General features: G+C 53.2%; 4 protein-coding genes and 1 gene segment (V, D, J or C); all 5 read right to left on the minus strand.

Moving 5' to 3' along the window:
- Positions 1 to 9,003, minus strand: part of LOC105095281 (sodium/glucose cotransporter 1) — a 106,063-nt gene extending 97,060 nt beyond the window's left edge. For 3 of the 5 annotated variants that reach the window (XM_064481396.1, XM_064481395.1, XM_064481394.1), the window contains exon 1: positions 6,967 to 7,447. The gene's annotated coding sequence lies outside the window, so the exon portion shown is untranslated. Of the gene's footprint in view, positions 1 to 6,966 lie in introns of all 5 variants that reach the window. The other 2 variants (XM_064481403.1, XM_064481399.1) reach the window with 2 other exon arrangements.
- The window catches only part of LOC105095182 (immunoglobulin lambda variable 2-8-like), a 31,483-nt gene extending 14,548 nt beyond the window's left edge, over positions 1 to 16,935 (minus strand). The window contains 2 exon segments of the V gene segment in view: positions 16,367 to 16,671; positions 16,787 to 16,935. Of these exon segments, the coding sequence occupies positions 16,367 to 16,671; positions 16,787 to 16,832 (351 nt within the window).
- The window catches only part of LOC116149956 (immunoglobulin lambda-1 light chain-like), a 151,152-nt gene that overhangs the window by 10,718 nt on the left and 119,294 nt on the right, over positions 1 to 21,140 (minus strand). The gene's annotated exons all lie outside the window — the stretch shown is intronic.
- Positions 1 to 21,140, minus strand: part of LOC116149951 (immunoglobulin lambda variable 1-40) — a 269,579-nt gene that overhangs the window by 5,307 nt on the left and 243,132 nt on the right. The window lies entirely within an intron of this gene.
- On the minus strand, positions 239 to 12,214 carry LOC135319762 (immunoglobulin lambda-1 light chain-like). 4 transcript variants are annotated; one of them, XM_064481426.1, is made up of 4 exons: positions 12,058 to 12,214; positions 11,646 to 11,936; positions 2,036 to 2,068; positions 239 to 714 (listed from the first exon to the last, which is right to left on the minus strand). In XM_064481426.1, the coding sequence occupies exons 1-4, from the start codon at positions 12,101 to 12,103 to the stop codon at positions 398 to 400; spliced, it is 687 nt and encodes a 228-aa protein (XP_064337496.1). In that variant the 5' UTR covers positions 12,104 to 12,214; the 3' UTR covers positions 239 to 397. The 4 variants fall into 4 exon arrangements, with proteins under 4 accessions (XP_064337496.1, XP_064337495.1, XP_064337494.1 ...); XM_064481425.1 differs by having other exon boundaries at positions 2,036 to 2,073; positions 11,645 to 11,936; XM_064481424.1 differs by having other exon boundaries at positions 11,640 to 11,936.

Raw genomic sequence — 21,140 nt, forward strand, 5'->3', positions numbered from 1 at the left:
CTCTCACTGGCCCTTCTCCCTTCCCAGGGCACAAGGACTGCACCCCGGGTGCCAGCACCACATGACAATACCTTCCTCTAGGTGACACCTCCCACTGGCACTCAGAGTTCGCTGGTCCCTGGCGAATAGGATGGGGGGATGTCAGGTAAATGGAATCTCATGTCACAGCTGTCCCTTCCTGTAATCACTGACCCTTATCCCAGAGACACGGCGAGACACAGAGTGCACATCAGACGTGTCAGATGATAAATGACAAGGTCTTTATTAAGGGGGAGCAGGAACAGGGCGGGATGAGACCTGCCTGGTCTGAGCTGACCTGGGCAGAGGCTCAGGGGTCCATGGAGAGTGGGGAGGGGGGTCTGGGTGAGGAAGCCCCCGAGGGTGGGGGCCCGGGGGCCTAACACTGGGAGGGGGACACCGTCTTCTCCACGGTGCCCGCCTCGTGCGTGACCCGACAGCTGTAGCTGCGGTGAGACTTCCACGTGCTGGGCGACAGGGTCAGGTAGCTGCTGGCCGCGTACTTGTTGTTGCTCTGCTTCAAAGGCTTGCTGGTCTCCACGCCCTGCGTGACGGTGGTGCCATCTTGCTTCCAGGCCACCGTCACGCTGCCCGGGTAGAAGTCACTGATCAGACACACCAGGGTGGCCTTGTTGGTGGTGAGCTCCTCAGAGGAGGGCGGGAAGAGAGTGACCGAGGGTGCGCCCTCGTGGTGACCTTTGTGGACAGTGGAGAGGGTGTGAGATGCAGGTGGGAGTCCAAGGGTGGGACTCCCCTACCCATCATGGTCTCTGTGATGGTGCACTTGGTGGCCTTGTTTTCCTTCTCTGTCCCCTCTCTCACTGAGCCCTTGGAAGCCGACAGCCCTCCAGAAGCCGTTTGATGTCACTCTCCCTTGTGACCTGGCCGAGCCGTCCCATCTGCAGCCTCCGTTTCCCCGTCAGTGACCAGGGAGCTCCCCTCCCTCCTCCTGGGCCCTGGAGTCTGAGTTTAGAATTGGTCTTGACGTCTGGAGCCCTCAGCCCAGCATCAGGCCCCCATCTCACTTCATTCTTACAGAGCCCAGTTGCTTCCTAGGTGAACTGGGTTCCCCACTGAGGCTGCCAGGCCGATCCTGAGGTCGTGCAGAGTGGCCCCGAGCCAGAGCCTGTTTCATGGCGGGGCCTGGAGCCTCTCCTCCCCGTCAGGCACTGGCTCTGTCCCAGCCGGGCCTCTGCTCTCCGGGGGAGGCCTGGGTCCTCCCCACAACAGCCCCGGACCCCTCCGCCCATCTTCCCATCCCTGCTGCCCTGACTGCATGACCCTGATTTCATTGAGCAGCCGAGCAGCTCCGAGCCCCCCTTCCCTTCCTGTCTGTCATCTCCTGAGTGTACTGCGCCCTGTGAGGCAGGCGGGAGGCCGACCCGTGGGCAGGGGAGACACCTGGGCCCCTGGGGGTCAGGGATCCAGGGACAGAGGAGTCTTTGCCCCACAGATCCCTCTCCTTTCTGGCCACCATCCCAGGAGCGCCAGGCTGCTGGTCACCCTGCCCTGTCTCACTCGTGTCTCTGCATCCCTGTGTCCTCCTGGCCCAGCAGGGGACCGGAGAGCTTCAGCCCAGAGTGAGTGGGACCCCACTCTCCACCCTTCAAGGGCCTCCCTCGGGCTGCCTCTCTGTGTCCCTGGAGGCTGGGGTCACAGACACCCAATCCCCAACCTCCTGTGAGGCCCTCCCAGCCTGGGCATCCAGCCCTCAGCCAGACCCCAGGGCTCGAGCACTGTCCTCAAGGCCACCCCAGTGTCCTGCATCAGAACCAGCCTCGGTCCCTGGACTGGCCACATCTGACTGTCAGACTCTTGAGGCGGCTGCCCCTGCTCTTGGGGTCCTTCTTGCTGGTCACCCCAAGCCCAACCTGCCTCCCCCAATCCCATGGAGAAAGATGGGGGTCGGCCCTTACGGCTGGAAAGGCAGAGGGGGAGCAGCCCCAGAAAGAGAAAAGTGACTTTTCCGAGACAGCAGAGGGTGGGACAGGCTGGGAAAGGTGTGAGAGCCACTTACCTAGGACGGTGAGATGGGTCCTGCTGCCCAAGACATTCCACAGTGACTGAGGCTCGGGCCAAAACCCGCCGGGCCAGCACCTGGGGCCTGCCCCCCAGGGACGGGGCTGCAGTGGTGACCTGCTGGGCGTGACGGGCACAGGGCTGCCGTGGGGGGGGGGCTGTGTCCTGGGGCTGGGGGAGGGAGCAGCCAGCTCCCTATTGGCCAGGGCACCCTGGGTGAGCCCATGGCCCAGAGGCATCTCTGTCCCCAGCCTCTTGTCTGAGGCAGAGGCCACCCATGCCTTGGAGTCACCCAGTGTGTCCCCCACCCCAGGCTGTCCTGGTCACCCCTGAATCCTCAGTGCTGATGGAGATGCTGAGGGCTGCGTGCCGGCAGGTGGCCATGTGATGCGGCAGTGAGTCCTGAGCTGGCTCGGACCTGCCCGACCTCTCCTGGCCTCATTTTAGGGCCTCTGAGTGTTGCTCCCCAACAATTTCCCACAGTCTAGCCAAGTGGCTTCCTCCCTGGGCCTGTGGACACCAGGTCATTCCTGACTCCTGGTGCTCCCATGTGGGGACCCCCTGCCCCATTGTCTCCACCCGCTGAGACACAGTTCAGTTCCACATCTTCCATGAAACATTCTTTGATCTCTCAGATCACTGTCTTTCTGACTTTCCATCCATCATCCATCTATCCATCCTCCCATCATCTATCACCCATCCATATATCCATCATTCATCTGTCCATCTGCCCATCTGTCCAACCATGGCTCCCACGCATCCGTCTGCCAGGCATTGTTTTAGATGCTGGGACAGAGTGGGAGGAGCTCCCTCCCTCTCCCCCCCATTTCTCCCTGAAACTGCTAAGGTCAAGGCCACCAAAGTCCCCAACCCAGTCAAGTCTGAGGTCCCTCCCCAGTCCCCTCTGCCCTACCACTCTCTCTACCTCTGATCCACACTGCGCTCTCTAACAACTGCTGAGGGGTCTTGCATCCCTATTTCCAGTCCTGACATCTCTTTCTGGCTCTAGATTTATGCACATTCTGCCTCCTGAATGCATTTGTGCTTGAATGCCCTACAGACACGGCAAACTCAGCATTCCCCACCTGAACTCCGCACATTTCCCTGGGAAGTTTGCTCCCTCTCCTTGTCCTCATGTCAATAGGTTTCTCCCCAAGCTGGAGGCCTGGAGCCATCCCCAAATGTTTTGCCCTCACTGAATCACCCTCTGTCTGAGCTGTCCAACCATAACACAATAATATCACTAAAATACTTAGAAAAAGGAAAAAAAAACCAAAACACCCCAGTCATGCTCTAAGAGCTTATGATGACAAGAACGTTAGGCTTTGCCAAATCTGCTTTTCCCTCCCAACATAGTTTTCTAAGCTGGCAGGTAACCTGGGACCAGCACTTTTCACCTCAGCAGCAGGACGATTTTGTCACAGCTCTATTTAAGGTGGGCACGTAAGCTTTTTGACACAAAATGTACTAGAACAGCAGTATAAATGCAACCCTTGTTTCTGACGTAAAGAAAGCAAACTTCCAGCCTTGCATTAAGTTGATCATCTAAGGAAACTTCCTCAACGTGATAAAGGATGTCTCCCAAAACTTACAGCAAAATTCCCGCATAAAGGTAGAACTGCTTTAAAGACCAGGGTTCCCACCCTGACTTTTCACTAGTCAAGATAGTCTACAGATTTGAACAAATGGGATGAGATGAGGGGGGATGAGTGTTAGGAATAACGAGATAAAATTATTCTTTGACGATGCTGGGTTAGTCTCCTTAAATAAAGTAATCCCAAAACACTCCGCTGGAGGAGTATTGGAAATAATACAAGCGTTAACGAAAACGACCATGTGAGAACGACAGGGGAATGTCAGGTTTCCTCCGACACGGGCGGTTACCACCCTGGATAGGAAAGTGGCGAAACACTGACAACTTCAATAAAAATTCTGTTAAAACCCCTAGGAATAAACTTAACACAAAACGAGCAAGATTCCCGTGGATAAAACATAATGCACTTTGACTAACGGACACGATAGACAAAGACATCAATTCTCCTCAAAGGAGCCCATCTATTCCATGAAATTACAACACAGCACCAAAGGGATAATTTTAAAAACTTAGTGAACTGATTCTAAGTCCAACAGAGAGAATAATGACAGAAAACTGATGCAAATATTTTGAGTGAGTCATAATGACAGGGTCATTCTCTGCCAGGTACCCAAACACACTGTCAAGTGAAAATCATTAAAACGGGGTGGATCGGACATGGGAACTGATCATTAGATCAACAGAACCACAGAGAGGATGTGATACATCAATGATTTAAGATTTGACAAAAATTGTGTTCATATTCAACAAATGTATGACAATTGGCTCTCCATTTGGAAAATATATAAGGTTATATTCCTGCCTACACAAAAGTAAACTCCAGGCAGAGAGAACGCACAGCAGAGCAATGAAAGTACCTGAATGAAAAGAAAATAGAAATAAAGATGCCTTTCCTCTGTTTGCCACCGATCACAGAAACAGCCAACCTGACATGTGAAAATTCAAATGGCTTTATGGTGAAGGACCTCAGCAAAAAAGCCATAAAACAGACCAGGGAAAGACACTTATGCCACACGTACTTACCGAGGGGTTATATTCCAAACAGAAAAAGAGTTTCAATAGAACTTTAAGAAAATACAACCAACCGAATGAAAAAAACACAAAACAAAAACAAAAAAAACCCAAGCAAAATTATGACTGGTAAATTCGCAGAAAAAATAAAATCACTCAATAAAAATATGAAAGGATAATAAGTTTCACGAATGATCAAACAAATAAACAACAAATATATTTGTCCTCATTTTTGCTCATCAGATGCGCAAAATAACAAAAGGATCAGCCCTGCCACGGTGTTGGCAAGGATGGAGAGGAACAGGCACCGTCATTCCCTCTAGAGTGGAAGCTGGAGCAGACTTTTGGGAGGACCACTGGTGCCGCCTGTGAACATTCCAAAGCCTGTTCTCTCTGACCCAGCAATCCCGCTTTTAGGCATCGTTCCTATGGAGACACTTAAGTGCATTTCACACACGTACACAGCAAATGCACTTGTGTGGCGGTTTCCACTGTAGCATCTCTTGTAATTGATATTTTTAAATGGAAACAACCTAAATGTCCATTACTTGGGGAATGACTAGAGACATGCTGGTTCATCCAAACTGTGAAGGCTGACAAAGCCATGATGAACTTTTTACGGACTGATGGGAAACATGTCAACAGATTGTTTGAAAAGCTAGTGCAGGCTACTGTACAGAATATGACTCCGTGTTGGAAAAATAAAATCCCAACACGGGTAGGATGTGGGGGATGGTAACAGTAAATGCAGTTTTTACTTTATACACTTTTGTGCTTAAATCTTTGTTTGAAAGCACATATTACTCTTGCATTAAAAATTATTTCAGAAGAAGAAAATGAAATATATATTCTTGAGAACATTTTTGTAAGTATAGAATATTATAAAGCAAAAATTAACACTAGGTGGAACCACACCAGGCAGAGACATGCCCCTGAAATTTTTGTATATTTTCTGACCGGCCTTTGAAAATGCACATGTACTTTAAAAACCCAATTTCAGAAACATAATTTTGGACGTTTGTGTAAGAGTCCATGTGTATTTAGTCCTACCCTTCTTGATGGATATTTGGGTTATTTCCATTTTCCTCCTGTCATTAATAATGTTGAGTTTCTTGTCTGGAAGCCTCTGGTTATATCTTTGTAAATTACACAATTTAAATAAATATGTTTTTTTTTAATAAAAAATGACTTGCTGCATATTGCAAAAAAGGGTGTATGTTTTAGACTTGTATTGACAGTCCAGGTCAGTGCCTGTTCCTCCCCGTTGGCCCTCTGGCACCGCCACTTCACATCCCCTTGCTGTTTCCATCGGAGATCTTGGTACCTGGTCACCGTGGACCAGCCACTCCTCCATCCTCTAATCTGACCTCACACCAGTCTCCGATCTGCTGCCATTTTTCTAAAACATCAATATGACTCTGACAGTCCCCAACTTAAATCCCTCCATGACTCCTGGACCCCAGGATAAAAGACCCCCAAGTTCTGTGCCGATCTCCCCAGCTCCACAAGCTCCCTGCTAGCCTGTGCAACCCACTCTCCTCATCAGCCCATGCTGCTCCCTTCACCTGGAGCTCCCATCACAGGTCAGTGCCCTGGGTCTGTAAGACCAGTTCGGGCACCTCCTCCTGTCTTACTGTTCCTAAACTGGTCCATAGGTCCTGTGCCTAGACGTGACCCCCTTGGGTCAGGCCTGGACCCAGGAAACATTTAGGAGCCATGCTGAGGAGCTGAGCTCTCTAGGGGAGACTGAGCCAAGCCCTGGCTCTCTTCTCTGGACGCCTTGAAGACCATCCCCTCTCTTGGATCATTTTCTTAAAACACAGGTCATGCTGGTGCCTGTTCAGTCCTGGCATTTCTTAAAGTCCTGGGACTGCGCCCATGTGCTATGTGACGTTGGGCAGGTCACCTCTATCCCTGTCTGGAAGATGGGGAAGAAGGCAGGATCTGCCTTGTGGGGCCGCTGCCCCTAAAATGATCAGTGCCTGCTGGGGACCCCCTGGCCCTGCCTCCCTGCTTCTCCCCTGCTCAGAGGACCAGGGCGGGGCAAGTGAGGCACTGGGCTTAGGCACCAAATTTAAGGGGAACCCCCAAAACTCAGTCACTGAGATAAATAATATTTCAATACAATAGTAAAAAATAAAAATCACTGCAAACAAATCCACACTTGACAAAACATCAACACTTTAAAGAAAGCCAGTGTTTGCTCAGGCCCCTCCTCTCCCGCTGATCTCCTTTCTCACCACTCTCCCCTCCAGCCTTCCATCCCTGGCTCCCGTCAAAGGGAACCCCTCTCCCCCTGCATTACAAATCGCTTGGCCCCTTACCTGTATCTCCGTTGCTGCAGGCTGGATGAGCTCCGTGCAGAGGCCCCGCTCCCTGCGGTGCTGCCAATGGGGGCAGCCGGCCAGGGGCAACTGACAGGCCCGCAGTAGTAGAGGCCAGTGCTGCCTGGGGCCAGGGCTCTGCCCCCTGGGGTCTTCACGGCCCAGCTGGCCTGTCCTGGGCCTCATTGGCCCTCAGGGTCAAAGGCAACTCCAGCCCACCTGGAGGGAAGCCAGCAAGTGCCCCTGGTTTCTCTTGCTGGCAGTGGTTGCCCCAGTGTGCCCCAGCCACATGACCCCTCCTCTGCCTGGGCTTTTTCTGTCCTGGCCCCTGGCCCCAGGCCCCCTCCAGGGCCCACAGCCCTTACTCTTGGGGTCCGCTCCCAGAGTGGCATCTGCTAACTGCTCCGCTGTGGTGGGGATCCAGGGCTCAACGTTCACATCAAAGCCTGCCCCCAGCCCTGCCCCCCAGGCCCCAGGTTCCGCACACCTGCCCCGCTGACGTCTCTGTTCCGCTAGGGCGTCTCCAGCTGTGGAGCATCTCCCAGTGGCCCGGCCAGGCTGTGGAGGGCGGCCGAGTACCCAGCGGAACAGAGTTGCTGAGGCCTGAGATCAGTGGGCTGGGGTTTCTCTTCTGACCAGTCCCCTGGGCTGGGTTCCTGCAGCCTCCACTCTGGCCAGTAGAGACTGCCCTTCCTTGGCTGGGTTGGCCAAGCCTGGCCAGCAGCCCCTGGTCCTCAGCCAGGCAGGGGTTCTGTGGGGAGGGGTCCTCTACCGCTTATTCAAGGAGTGATGTTGAAAGCAGCCAGACATAGGGCACCTCCGGGCCTCAGTTTCCTTATCTGTAAAATGGAGGCAGTTCCTTTGCCGTAGAGAGGCCATGAGGAATAAGGAGATCACATGTCTGCTCAGTTGGGGTCCGTTTTGAAGCCCAGGAATGCAATACGGGATACAGTGATGCAGTGATGAGAGGGTGCTGGTTATCCAGCGCTGACAGCGAAGCCGACTGCCCGCTGAGCTGATTTTTCTCTTCTGTTGGCAGATGAGGACACTGATGTTCAAGCAGATTCTGAACATTCACGATGCCACACCGTCAAGAGGCTGGGCCCTTGCCAGGCTCCAGGGCGTGCTTTGAGCTTGTGGCCTCTGTCTGGGTCCCGGTGCTGTCACGCTGCTGGGGTAGGAAGGACTCAGGGCTGCAGGCTGCACGTTCCTGCTTGTCACGGCCTCTCATTTTCCAGTTGCTTTTCATCCCCAGGAGCTCTAATACATCCACTCGAGTCCAGCTGTGCAGCCCTCCTGGTTTTCTGTTTCAGCAACTCTGAAAGAGGCCCCCTACCCCAGGCCTCCCAAAGTCACTTTCCTGGGTGGTTCCTTAAGAGTTGTCTGGCCCGTGTTGTGACTCTCCTGCTACAACTGGTCCAGCCCCTTTTGAGACACGGTCACAGGCCAACAGCCAGGACTTCAGTTCTCTCACGGGGATGAGGACCGCTGTCCTCGGGTCTCACAAGCAAAGGCACAGGTCCCCTCTGTTTGGACCATCTTTTCAATGATGTCTGTGTTAATGAATGACGCTGGAAAGTAGAGGCAGTGTCTCCCTCTGGAGCAAAACACCCTGGCCATTATCCTGCAGGCAGCATGATATCCCAGACCGTCCACAGCTCGGGACACTGATGGTAGTGAGGGGAGGAAGACCTGAAATCGATGATGGTGATCGTGGTCTGACCAAACTCATGGAGCAGCTTTGGAAGAACCCCAGGCTGCCAGGCCCCGAGCTGAGGCCTGGACTTCACAACAAAGGCAGATCCCTGGCCTTGGAGATGGGCCAGGTACTGAATGGTAATGTGGTGCGGGCGATGTAGCAGCCATCATGCAGGGTACAGGGGAGCCCCTGATCCAGTCCACTTTCTCCCCACTGTAGTGCTTGGCCCACTCCAGCCTCAGGCCCGGGATCCTCACGCCTTGTGGGCTGGGCAGGGTCCCTCCTCCCTCCCACTGCCTAAGGCACAGAAGCTATGGTTCCCCTCAGAACAGCCCCAGTTCTTGGGGAGAAAAAGGGGCTGTCCCTAAGCTCAGTGATTCCAGATACCCGCCCCACCCCCCACCCCCCCACAGCCTCCGGCCAGCCACCACCGCAGACCACATCCTCCTGCGGTGGCTGTGGTCGGAAATCTGAGTCTGGCTGGACCCTGGGGCCCCTCGAGGGACCGGCTGGGCCTTCCCAGCTGGTGCAGGTGCAGCCCTGGGTGCTCAGGGCTGCCCTGGCTTCTCCTGGACTGAGAATGTCCTAGGGCTGGATTCAGGCTGGGTCAGAGAGGTCCTGGTCCCGCTGTCCTGCTAGGCAGACTCCCTGCTCAGGGCCCCTGGCTCCTCTGTGCCCTGCCTCACCCACCCCCACCCACCCAGAGCAGAGAGCTGTGTCACGTCCAGTGTCTTCTACCCTGCTCCCCTGTGGGAGGGTGCCCCCTACCTCCTGCTGGTCAGTACTCCCTCGCCCCCTACTCGCTCTCCATCTCACAGGCCCCAGAGGCTCCTCCTGTGAGATGGAAGCATTTTTCTCAAAAGATACTGTATTGGCAAAGATGCACTAAGACGGACAGATATTTAAAATTCCCCCAATCTTTTAAAATTTATCTTCTTATGTAAAGGAGCCTCTTAAGTGAAGGAGGAACAGATTCAACCACTAAGTTCTGCTCAAGCCTTTTTGGTGTTTATCCCCAATACTGAGGGAGTAGATGACCAACGGCCGGAGGGGAAACCCCTCTGCAGGGGGTTCTCCGAAGACCTGACTCTGGGGTGTAGCCGGCTTGCGGCAGGCTTGCTGGGGAGCGTGCTTGTGACCAGCGCCCGAGGGAGGCATTTAGGAGCTGCCCTGCTCTGTCCCTGCCTAGGGCTCCTGGGGCAGGTCCTAGATTCTGTGCCCTGGTGTCCCCAGGGTCAGCTCAGGGCCAGGGACAGTCCTGCGTGCTTCAGAAAGGTTTCAGGATGACAGCGACTCAGCAGGAACAGTGCTGCAGCAGAGAATGTTGTCCCAGGACCAGGGCTAGAGAAACAGGCAAATTCGACCAGAACCAGCTGTGAGAGACAAGCAGCCATAATTTTACTTGAACGTTAAAGGTAACAGTGGAGGAAGAAGATTTTATGTCGGGGTGATAACCCTCACACACACACACTGAAGACCAACTGTAGGGACAGAAGGAAGACCAGCAGTCCCAGAGGTGGGGCCAGAGGAGGGGCCAACACCAAAGGCGCCTGGGGCAGCTATGGGAATGACTGAGCTGCTGGCTGCTGAGGTGGCGGGACGCTTACATCTCTATATGCATTTGTAAATACTCATAAAGTGTTTCTAAAAATTGTGATGTTTAGTGTATGTAAATTATGACTTAAAAAAGAAGAAACAGTGGAAGAAGATTCCCAAGAGTCTCGCTGAGAGACTGAACAGCAAGTCCAGAGAGAGCAGATGGCGCTCTCCCCAGAATAGGGAGGGAGGGAGGGAGGGAGGGAGGGAGGGAGCAGGTGTGGTCACAGATGGACGCTGGCCATTGTGCTGTCCCCGCCAGCCCACCCTGACCGTCCCTTTCTGTCCAAGGCTCTGTATTGGCAGCCCCATCCCTGGCTGGTCACCATCTAAGCACAGAGGGAATAATCTTTGCTGGTCCCCCTTTTCCATCCCTGTCCTCACTCCCTGCAGTCTGTCCCTCTGTCTGTCCATCAGAGGCTCTGGTGGACTTTCTTCCAGTTCTTAGCAGCAGAGTCTCCAGGAGTGTGGAGTTCCTGGGACCCAAATGGGGGTGGGTTTGTTCCCTGCAGTTTTTGCGGTTACTTCCCTCCAGTATAAGGGGGCAAGACATTCCCCATGAGAGGACCTGCAGGGGCATGTTTGGGACAAAGTCACTGCAAACCCTTGGAGAGAACAACCCTTTCCTGAAGTGGGGGATGGGATGAGATGGCCCTGTGTCCCCTGAGAGTGGAGCCAGACTCAGGTGACAGAGGTCCCTGCCGGACTGAACCCCAAGATCCTTTCTACTCCTGCTCCGCTACACCATCACCCATCCTTCCCCGGGAGACCAGCCATCCCTCCCCTCCTGCCCCCGTGGCCTCATCCAGGCCACAGGCAGCTCCTGGACTCTCCCTGTCAGCCCTCTGTCACTGGGGTCCCCGCTGAGGTTCAGGATCCAGCCCTAAAATCCCACCCGACCTCGATCAGGTCAGGGCCAAGGATCACGGTTATTGGTCAACACAGCTGCTCCCCTTGGACTCAGTGGTCCAGGTGTGTGTGAAAGGTGCTGGCTATTCCATGGCTCAGATAAGTGGGCAGATTCTGGGGTCTAACGCTGGATAATCTGGTGACCATTTTAAGGAAATACCGAGGTAATTGCCACTGGTCAGTTGTGTCCCTCTGACTGTCCTTCCATTTGGGACCTCTGTCCCCTATTCATGGCCTGTTCAGACAAGCCCAGGACACACTGGTCCAGCCAGGCCATGTTTCACTCCTGATCCACCGTGTGCAGAGCTGCCTGGAGGGTGGGGGGAGGGCAGCCTGGGAGCTCAGATCTGGGGGAACCGGGCCAGACCAGTGACTGCTTTGTCCACAGGCCTCCTGGGGCTGGAGGAGAGGGTGACACAGATGGAGGGGGTTTGTGTCCCACTTCCCCATCTGCCTGTATCACTGTGAGCATTAGCATTGCTGCTTCCTGACTGACAGTAATAGTCGGCCTCGTCTTCGGCCTGGGCCCCGCTGATGGTCAGGGTGGCTGTGCCCCCTGACTTGGACCCAGAGAACCGCTCAGGGATCCCTGAGGGCCTATTACTATTTCCATAGATGACCAGCACAGGGGCCTGGCCTGGCTTCTGCTGGTACCACTGAGCAGCATAGCTTCCTAAGCTGTCTACTTTGCAGGTGATCCTGGCCGTCTGTCCCAAGGACACGGACACCGTGGAGGGCTGAGTCAGTGCAGAAGAGGCCACAGAACCTGCAGGAGAGGAGAGTGAGGGTGGGGACCAGGGCATCCCACAGCATCCCCTATGCTGAGTTGATGTTCAGGGCCAGGCTGATCCCTGGGTACCCTGGGGTCTGAGCCCTGGAGGCAGCACCTGTGCAGAGAGAGAGGACGGGGAGCAGGAGGGGGGTCCAGGCCATGGTGGAGGCGCCCTGAGCTCTGGCTCTCAGACCTGACAGCAGTGCAGGGCACACCAGGTCCTCTCTTATTCCCTCCTTGAACCTTTGGTTCTGTGAGTGGTTAGCATTTATGCAAATGTACTTCTCCTCTGGGGCTGAAATTTGATCCAAAGCTGTTGTGGGCTCAGGACATGTGACTCAGGAGGTCAGACTTGTTCCCCCATTTCCTCCAAGCAGCTCCAGGGCAGGGAGTCTGCCCTGCCCTCTGATCTTTACTCTCTAGGATTCCTGGAATCACTGCTCCAGTTAGAGATCTGGTGCTTTAACTGTCATCTGTTGATGGTGCAAGGTCCATTAGTGTGACATGCTTACTGGAAATTTAATAATCTAATTATAATTGCCAATACTTCCTGAACATGACTTTTTCACTGTGTGGTCTCCATCCACCAAATCAGACATCAGCTCTCATGCCAGGCAGGGGTGTGCCTGGAGGGAAGTTCCAACTCTTCTTTTCCAAACAGTCCACACGGGACGTGTTTATATCTTCTGTGCAGTCTCTAGGATTCTGTGTGTAGCAGGAGTTCTTGTGCCCCTTGTCCAGGCTGTCACATGCTAATTTAAATATTCTCCTGGGACATGGTCTTCCCCTGGGAAGGTCACTATCTTTGCAGGTCACCCAGATCCTCTTTCATTGCACCTCTGGGAGTTTGGACACTGGCTTGGTGAGCAAAGCCAGGCATTGTGAGGCTGTCAGGATCTTCTTTCTTTCCATGAAGGAGAGACACATTCAGCCAACGAATGATGGGTGGGTGACTGTCCAGATTCCAACCCAGTTCCTCCTTGGACCTCGTTTCAGATAAAGGCAAAGCCTTTGGTATAACTGGGTGTCTACTGTGCGGTTGGGGAGGTACTTGGAATCAGAGCAGGTGCTGTTGATGGTGACTGTGATTTACAGCGCCCGCACCTGGTAAAGCGTGATCCTGCTGACCGGGTTAAGGTCAGCACTTCGGATAGAGAAGCGGTTGTTTGCCAGTTTCTTACGCACAGCTCCCCACCGCAGGTGACCAGCCTTCAGTGTACCAGCTCATCGCAGGCTGACCTGTGGACCTTTCATTCTCTGTCCTGCTTTCCCCACGGGCATCATCCCCACTGTGTGGTGGCATCACTGGGTCTCCCTCAGCCTTAACTCTCCTCTTCTCCATCACTTCCATGATAGGCGGCCCTCAGGCAAATCCCCCACCCAGCTTCCTGCTTGCCCCCAGGGCTGAGACCCAGCGGGGGGAGCACCTGCCAGATGAAGGGTGTGTGGAAGTGTGGGGATGCTGAGGGCTTTATTTCTGTGTCCCTTCTTCTGTCGCCCACCCTCCCTGGGTGTGAGGGTCATCACAGCTGCCGAGGCCTGCGTGGTGACACTGATGGGAAGTGCAAACGGTGTCGGTTGAAAAGAGTCACAGCTGGGCCAGTTCCCCACAGACACAGACGTGGTCCCACAGCGCCCCCTGCTTCTCGCATGTCTCCTTTCTCCTAAGAGACTTCAGGCCTGAAGGACTCATCTTTGGGCCTCTGACTGACTCCCTCGCTCCTTTCTTGAAAACCTCTAAGTGAAATATCTCAAGTTTACACTCTACCTAAGCTTAGAAGTTCTCGAGTCCAGCCAGTAGCTCACTATCAAATACTGTCCGTGTCTTCTGGCACATTGCGACGTAAAGGGAAAGCGTGTGGTCACTTGGAGACTCCCTTTTGGATTCACCCCAAAGTCTGGTTACTTATGTGCGTGAGGATTCAGGGGGCCTGGGACTCCTTGCTCTGGGCTGGATATCTATTTACTAAGTCTTTTCCAATTCCTTGGGGGAGGGACCGAGGGAAGACGGAGTTGGGGGATGTGACCCTCCTCCACGGGGCTGGGTTGGGTATTTCAGACGTGTTGATGTGATTAGCTGGTGGCCCTCACATTGTAACATGTGTCTGCCAGCTGCAGGGATTTGGGCGGCTGAGGCACCAATAAACCTCTGGAGATTATTTGCCTCCAGGAGATTTGAACCCTAAATGGAGTCCAGGGACTCCCTGAGAATTGCTGCTGGCTTCCAGTCACATGATAAGGAGATGAGAGAGGAAGGAAAAGAAAGCTCTTTGCTTAATATGTGAACAAACACACACACACACACACACACACAGACACACAAACACACACAATTGCGACAAAGTGAAGAGGAAACACCCCTGACGCCTGCAGCCCTCACGTCCGTGGCCGGTCCCCCAGGCACAGCTGGGATCCACAGCCCCCTCCTTCTGCTGCTCGGGCTGCGTTTCCTTTGCCTTCCGCAAGCGTCTCAGGTCATCATGGTTCTTGACCTTGAGGTGGAGGGTGGTGACTCAAGCTTTCATTCCTGAAGGTTCTGGGCTATGAGTAGACCTGTTTGGACTGCTGGGTTGACCTTGGTTTGTGGTGGCCCACGTTGCTGAGTCCTTGCACAATTTCTGGCCCGGTCACCATGGACACCTGTTCATGAGGCCGTGGGATGAAGACAGAGGGGGCTGGGAAAGATGCTGCCTGGGACCTGCAGAGTGAGTCATCCTGGCCCCTTGATTACAAATCCTCCTCTGCTGAAGTCAAACACAGTGTTCACAGTGGACAAATTATCTTCTTTTTTTTTTTTTTGCCTGGAGAGGTCTATCCACATACCTCTCACCAAGTTAATTTTTTGACCAACTTTCCTATCATGTTTCTTTCAAGTCCCTGACCATCCAGCCAAACCCATGAATCGGCGTATAATTGCACGCTTTGCCATTTCGCCTTCCAAAAGTTGCAACCAGGTGCGCTGCCGGAAGTGCTGCCCATGGAAGGTGTCCTCTCACTGTGTCCCTGGAGGACGCCCTGAGCAGGGCCGCAGTGGTGCGGCCACCCACCTGTGCTATGCTCTTTGCCGGGGGCGCCTGGCCGTATAGTTAGGTGGATCAGATGGCACCCAGTTCATGGTGGGCGGTTCAGGTCACACGGTAATTATACTCTGGAACTGGAGAAATGACCACGGAATGGATTCGGGGGCCCACTCTAGCCACCTTGAGACGGACCTGAGATAAAACACCATTAACTGTTCAGCTGATCTCCAGAAGCCCCGACTCACTGGAGGGCCACGGTGAGGTTTGGGGGTCCCAGTACCAATGTCAGTTCACAGCCGGGGTCCAGTAGTCCCTGAAAAGTCTGATTATTTCCTTTTCCCCAAAGCACGGTTACCCCAATAAAGGCTATTGGTGCCTTGGGGAAGCCCGGGAGAAAGATCAACAGTATGAATTCTCAGTGATGCACCGGAGCTCCCCCTCCAGGGGACGGAGCCTCCCTTTCCTTCATGGGGGTCTGGGTCTGTAAACTGGCTCCAGGCTGGGAATCCACTGACTGAGGGCTGTGACTCTCTTTGTGATTTGAGTTAAACTTTTGCTCACTGGACCTACACGTGTTTTCCTTATAAGCGCAAGTAAGTGTTTAGCCCGCTTCCTGCCTGTTTCACCCCTAGGAATACCTCGATCACCAAGCCAGGGTCACTGATCTGTGCCCGGCAGAGTGTTCTGATGGCCGCTGGGACTCTGCTGGCCATGACCATAACCCTGCACTTGGGAGGGGAGGGGCCCCCTGCAGAGGGCTGGAGAACCCAGAAAGCCAGTGATTTAATTCAGTTTGAGTCCAGAGGCCTGTGACTTGGGGCCAGTGATGTAAGTCCTGGTCTGAGTTCAGCAGCTGAAGACCCAGCAGTGCCAGTGTCTCAGGTCAGGAGAAGACGACGTCTCTGATGATGTGGAGGGAGCAGACACCCCTTCCCCCACCTTTTTGTTCTATTCAGACCCTCAACTCAGGGACCCTGCCCACCGCCGTTGGCACCAGTGGTCTTCTTGACTGAGTCGATGGATTCCAGTGCTAATCTCCTCTGGACGCAGCCTCACAGACACATCGAGCCATCGTGTTTTCACAGCAGCACGGGCACCTCTTACCCAAAGCAGGAAGACATGGACCATTAACCATCACACTGCTGATGAAGACCTGGAAACAGTGGCCTGTTTGGGACACATTTCTCCAGGGAAGAAGAAGTGATTAGTCTCCCAAGGGAATGATGCAAGGTGCATGTTTCCTTCACCTTCACTGTGTGAGGAGAGAGATGTCCAGACATTTCATGGCTGAGCTGCATAAGGCCGCTGCTCAGGGCGTGGAAGCATCTTTTGAGCAAGGAGAGAGCCTCTGAGCTCAGAGAATGTTTTGGTCTCACTTCCCCATGAACGTGGACCACTGTGCACATTGTAGCTACTTCTATATGAGGCACAGTAATAGTCAGCCTCGTCCGCAGACTGGAGCCCAGAGATGGTCATGGAGGCCGTGTTGCCAGACTTGGAGCCAGAGAAGCGATCAGGGATCCCGGAGGCTCGTTTATTGACCTGATAAATCAGGAGTTTGGGGGCCGTTCCTGGGAGCTGTTGGTACCAGGAGACATAGTTATATCCCCCAACGTCATTGCTGGTTCCAGTGCAGGAGATGGTGACCGTCTGTCCTGGAGTCCCGGAGACCGAGGAAGGCTGAGTCAGGGCAGACTGGGCCCAGGACCCTGAAAAGAGCAAAAACACAGTCAGGTCAGTTCAGGCCTGGTCGCCAAGTCACCTTGAGGACAGAGACACTAAGGACCAGCCAGATGTTCCCATGTCCCTTCCCTGGAGCCTCACCTGTGCCCTGAGTGAGGAGGGTGAGAAGGAGCAGAGCCCAGGCCATGGTGGAGACGCCCCAGAGTGCTGCCTTCTGAGCCCCCAACCCTGTGCCTGGTCCCCCAGACCTCTCTTATCCCCTCCCCCTGCTGCAGAGGAGGGTGGGGCCTCCATGCAAATCTGCTCCTGCCCCTGCTTCCCTCACCCTTGACCTGGCCCTGGTCACTAGATTCTCTACATCCCTGGAAGGTTATGTTGATCAGGGGATTAAAGTCTTTGACCCATAGATGTCTTGTAAATAAGAAACATGAATTGTATTTAGCTGGTTTGCAGGGGAGAAAAAGCCAGCTGTGGCCCTGCTTAACGTGTTCCTGGACCTTCCATGTCCCTGCTGGGATGGGACTGTGTCTCTGGGACCCTTTGTGCAGGGGACACTCTGCAGTGCCCTCTGCTGGATGCTCACTGCGCAGAGCCTGTACTCTGGTAAAGGAGGTGCCCATCTCAGGGAAGCACCCGCTGTTGGCTGGGTTCTGGCTGGCACCCACCAGCTGCAGCCTGCTCACCTCCCCACCCCCACCCATTTGTTCTGAAGCATCTGCCACATCAAATCCACGAGCAGATCACTGACCCCCAGGCCACCCCCACAGGTGCCACTGAGCACCAGGTGCACAAGAGTGAGGCCTCCCAGGAGGAACAGGGGACACCAGGCAGGAGCTGCATCCTGACTCCGAGCGTGCCCTCCCAATTCTGCCCTTTGCCCTCTGCGCAGGGCACTGTCTTTTTCCTCTTTTGATTCTCACAGGAGATACGGGATCCACAAGCCCACTAGCCAGTGTCCTGACCTCAGAGGAGATGAATGAGAGGAGAGAGCACCTGGGAGAAAGGGCTGTTTCTGCGCCCACAGCTGTGGCATTTATTATGCAAGTGATGGTCAAGGATTTCATCTCATTTCATAGTTGTGTTATTGCTCTGGTCACAAGATGTGATTTTGCTGCTTGTAGGCTCCACCTTCCCACGTCCCCAGGTCAAGACAGAAATGACCTCCGAACCCAGGAGAACACTGAAGACCACTGGGAAAATATTTCCTCCGGTTCTTCTTCAGGGCTTTAAAACTCAGGCTCATCTTTCCCATTTTCCTCCCACAGTTGTTCTGACTCCTTCAGTTTTACCAAATTTAAAACTACCATTGCATCCTGATTTCACATAACATGTAGTAAATACACATTTTTTTCCTCCCACCAAATTTACCTATAAAACCCACACAGAAGTCATGGAGGCTACTTGGGTACCGAGAAAAGGAATCATTCAGAGCAGACTGGGGAAGACGCCGGGATTGGAAGGTCATTGAACTCAGGTTGGGTGAAATTCCATTTTTCCCTGGAATCAGGCAGCCTGAGGGTGGAAGGGCTCCATCCTGAGACTGAAGAGCTGCATGACAGCTTCCCTTGATATGGGGAAGGCGAGAAGGAGAGCTCCAGTGTCAGAGCCACTGCGGGACACTCACAGGTCCCTGTCCCCAGCTGGGAGGCAGTGCTGCTGGAGGCAGAAGGACCATTCTGTATGATTTAGGAGCTGTCTTCCCACCCAGGGGATGAGCATCCCCTTTGCTTCTGTCCTCTCTGTCCTCCTGCTCCTTGACATGGAAACAGGTCCTGTCACAGGAACGGGACAAGAGATTAGGGGAATTAACCTCACAGTTTCTGATCCGGAGGACTGAGAAGTAAACTCAAGGTCCAGGGAAGACTGAGGAGATGGTGGGATGGAGGTTCGCTAGGAAAGTTAACATGAAAATAGTTCATGATGCCTGACCTGCCCTCTGAGCCACACTTGCATGGATTCTGACAGCAAATAGCACAGGAAAGACTTTAGGGAGGGACTTAAGGGATAGAAATCCACCTAGGTCCCAGACGGGCCTCTGTGCAGCTCACTCACAGGACACATTCAAGAAGCAGGTCAACGTTTTTGTAAATGGAACTGATGTAGAAAGCGCAGTGTTCCCACAAAGCTGGGTGGAGTTAACCACCTGAACTCAGCTGGGCAGAGAGTGGGGTTAAACAAAACTTTCAAAATGGGATTACCCAAGACCCACAGCTCCATCACAGAGTACTGGAAAAAGGGGACAGGAGCCAGACACAAAGGTCCACGTGGGATATGACTGCATTTGTGAAAAATCTAGAACTGGCCGGAAGCACATGAATGGTCTGTAGGGTGGAGGGACCGGGGAAGGTTACTGATGGGTGATGGATGAAGTCTTTGTTTTACGAGGATGAAAATACTCTGTTAGGTAGAGTGTTCATGGGTGTTCTAATGTGTCAATATATTAAAAAGCCTTGATTTATTCTCCTCAAATGATGTATCTTATGGATTTTGAAGTGTATTTAAGAAGGAATATGAAGGCTTGGATGCAGGCAGATAGAAGTTGTTCCCCAGTGATTCCGAAAATAAGTGTTCTATGTTGGTGAGTGTGCGCCATGTACGCATGATAATGGATGATCATCTAGACACACAAATGCGGAGACAGAGAGGAGAGGGGATATCCGAAAAGCACCTGTGGGAAAGCATTACAAACTACTGCATCTGGGAAATGGTTGTGCACGAGTTCTTCATGAAATCTTTTCAGTTTGATTTAAATATATAATTATTTCCAAAAAGCTAACATGAAAAACAAATGAGATCCTGAGTTCAGGAGAGAAGAGCTGAGTGAGCTCATGGCAGGTTGTGATCTCGCTTCCCCATGACCGTGGACCACTGTGCACAGTGTTACTAGTTGTATATGAGGCACAGAATTAATCAGCCTCGTCCTTTGACTGGAGCCCAGAGATAGTCAGGGAGGCCGTGTTGCCTGACTTGGAACCAGGAAAGCGATCAGGGATCCCCGAGGCTCAATTGCTGACATAATAAATCAGGAGGTTGGGGGCCATTCCTGGGAGCTGTTGGTACCAGGAAATATCACTGTAACCCCCGATGTCACTGCTGGTTCCAGCGCAGGAGATGGTGACTGTCTGTCCCGGGGTCCCAGAAGCCAAGGGAGGCTGAGTCAAGGCAGACTGGGCCCAGGACCCTGAAAAGAGCAAAAAGACACTCGAGTCAGTTCAGAGCTGGGCCCCAGGTCACCCTGAGGACAGGGACACAAAGGCTCAGTCAGATGTCCCCGTGTCCCTTCCCTGGAGTCTCACCTGTGCCCTGACTGAGGAGGGTGACAAGGAGCAGAGCCAAGGCCATGGTTGAGATGCCCCAGAGTGCTGCCTTCTGAGCCCCCAACCCTGGGCCAGGTCACCAGACCTCTCTTATCCCCTCCCCCTGCTGCAGAGGAGGGTGGCGCCTCCATGCAAATCTGCTCCAGCCCATGCTTCCCCCACCCCCTGACCTGTACTTGGTTCTAGATACTTCTCTATCCCTCTACACAGAGCCAATCTAGGAATATTAATACTGTGTGATATGTTTTTGTTACTTAGGACACAGTGACCATTAGAGGGACCTGGAAATCGAGCCATCCTTGGCTGTCCCTGCCATCTGATAGAGTCAAGATGTCGTTGACTAATAATCACAATAATTGTTTTGTATTCTGTGGGTCCAAAGTGACGACAGGGTCCAGAAGTGCTGGAGTAAGTTAGAGATTCAATCTTTTCTCATCTGGAGATCGAAGGAGAGCTGGGGTTGTCCACCCCTCGCCCCACCTGACCTCCTCAGCAGAATGGTCCCCTTGTCTCTCTGTCCCCTATCTCTGTGGTTCTCTTAGGAAAAGGCCTGGGGACATTTATTGGTGTTTCTAGGAAAGGGGAGACCTCTCCCTGAAGGGGCTTAGGAGGCAGCAGCTATGTGCCTTCACCTGGGCTAGGGAAATCACACAATAACCTTCCCAAATCCAGGCCCCTGCTGCCCCCTGGTGGACTCCGATGGCGCCCACCGAGGCCAGGAAGGCAGCTGCGGGGGGATGACCCCCCAGCTCTGCTCTTCTGCCTTCCCCTTTATTCCCCTCCCAGCTCAGGCCCAGATCCCTCCAATCCCCTCCCGCTCACATCGCTTTATCCACCAGCTACTTTATTTTTATTCCAAAGAGAATTGACATTTTATTAACTTTGGTTTTAATAGAAGAGTAACCATAGAGTATTTTTTTTAATTAAAGTACAGTCAGTTACAATGTGTCAATTTCTGGTGTACAGCACAATGTCCCAGTCATGCATATATGTAAGCACATTCCTTTTTATATTCTTCTCATTAAAGGTTACTATTACAAGATATTGAACATAGTTTGCTGTGCTATACAGAAGAAACTTTTCAAAATCTCTAGTTTTCTATACACCGGCTAACATTTAATCCTTAACTCCCAAATTTATCCCTTCCCACCCCCTTTCCCTGGCAAACTGTAAGATTG

This window comes from Camelus dromedarius, chromosome 31 (genome assembly GCF_036321535.1).
Source record: "Camelus dromedarius isolate mCamDro1 chromosome 31, mCamDro1.pat, whole genome shotgun sequence".
Lineage (NCBI taxonomy): Eukaryota > Metazoa > Chordata > Mammalia > Artiodactyla > Camelidae > Camelus > Camelus dromedarius.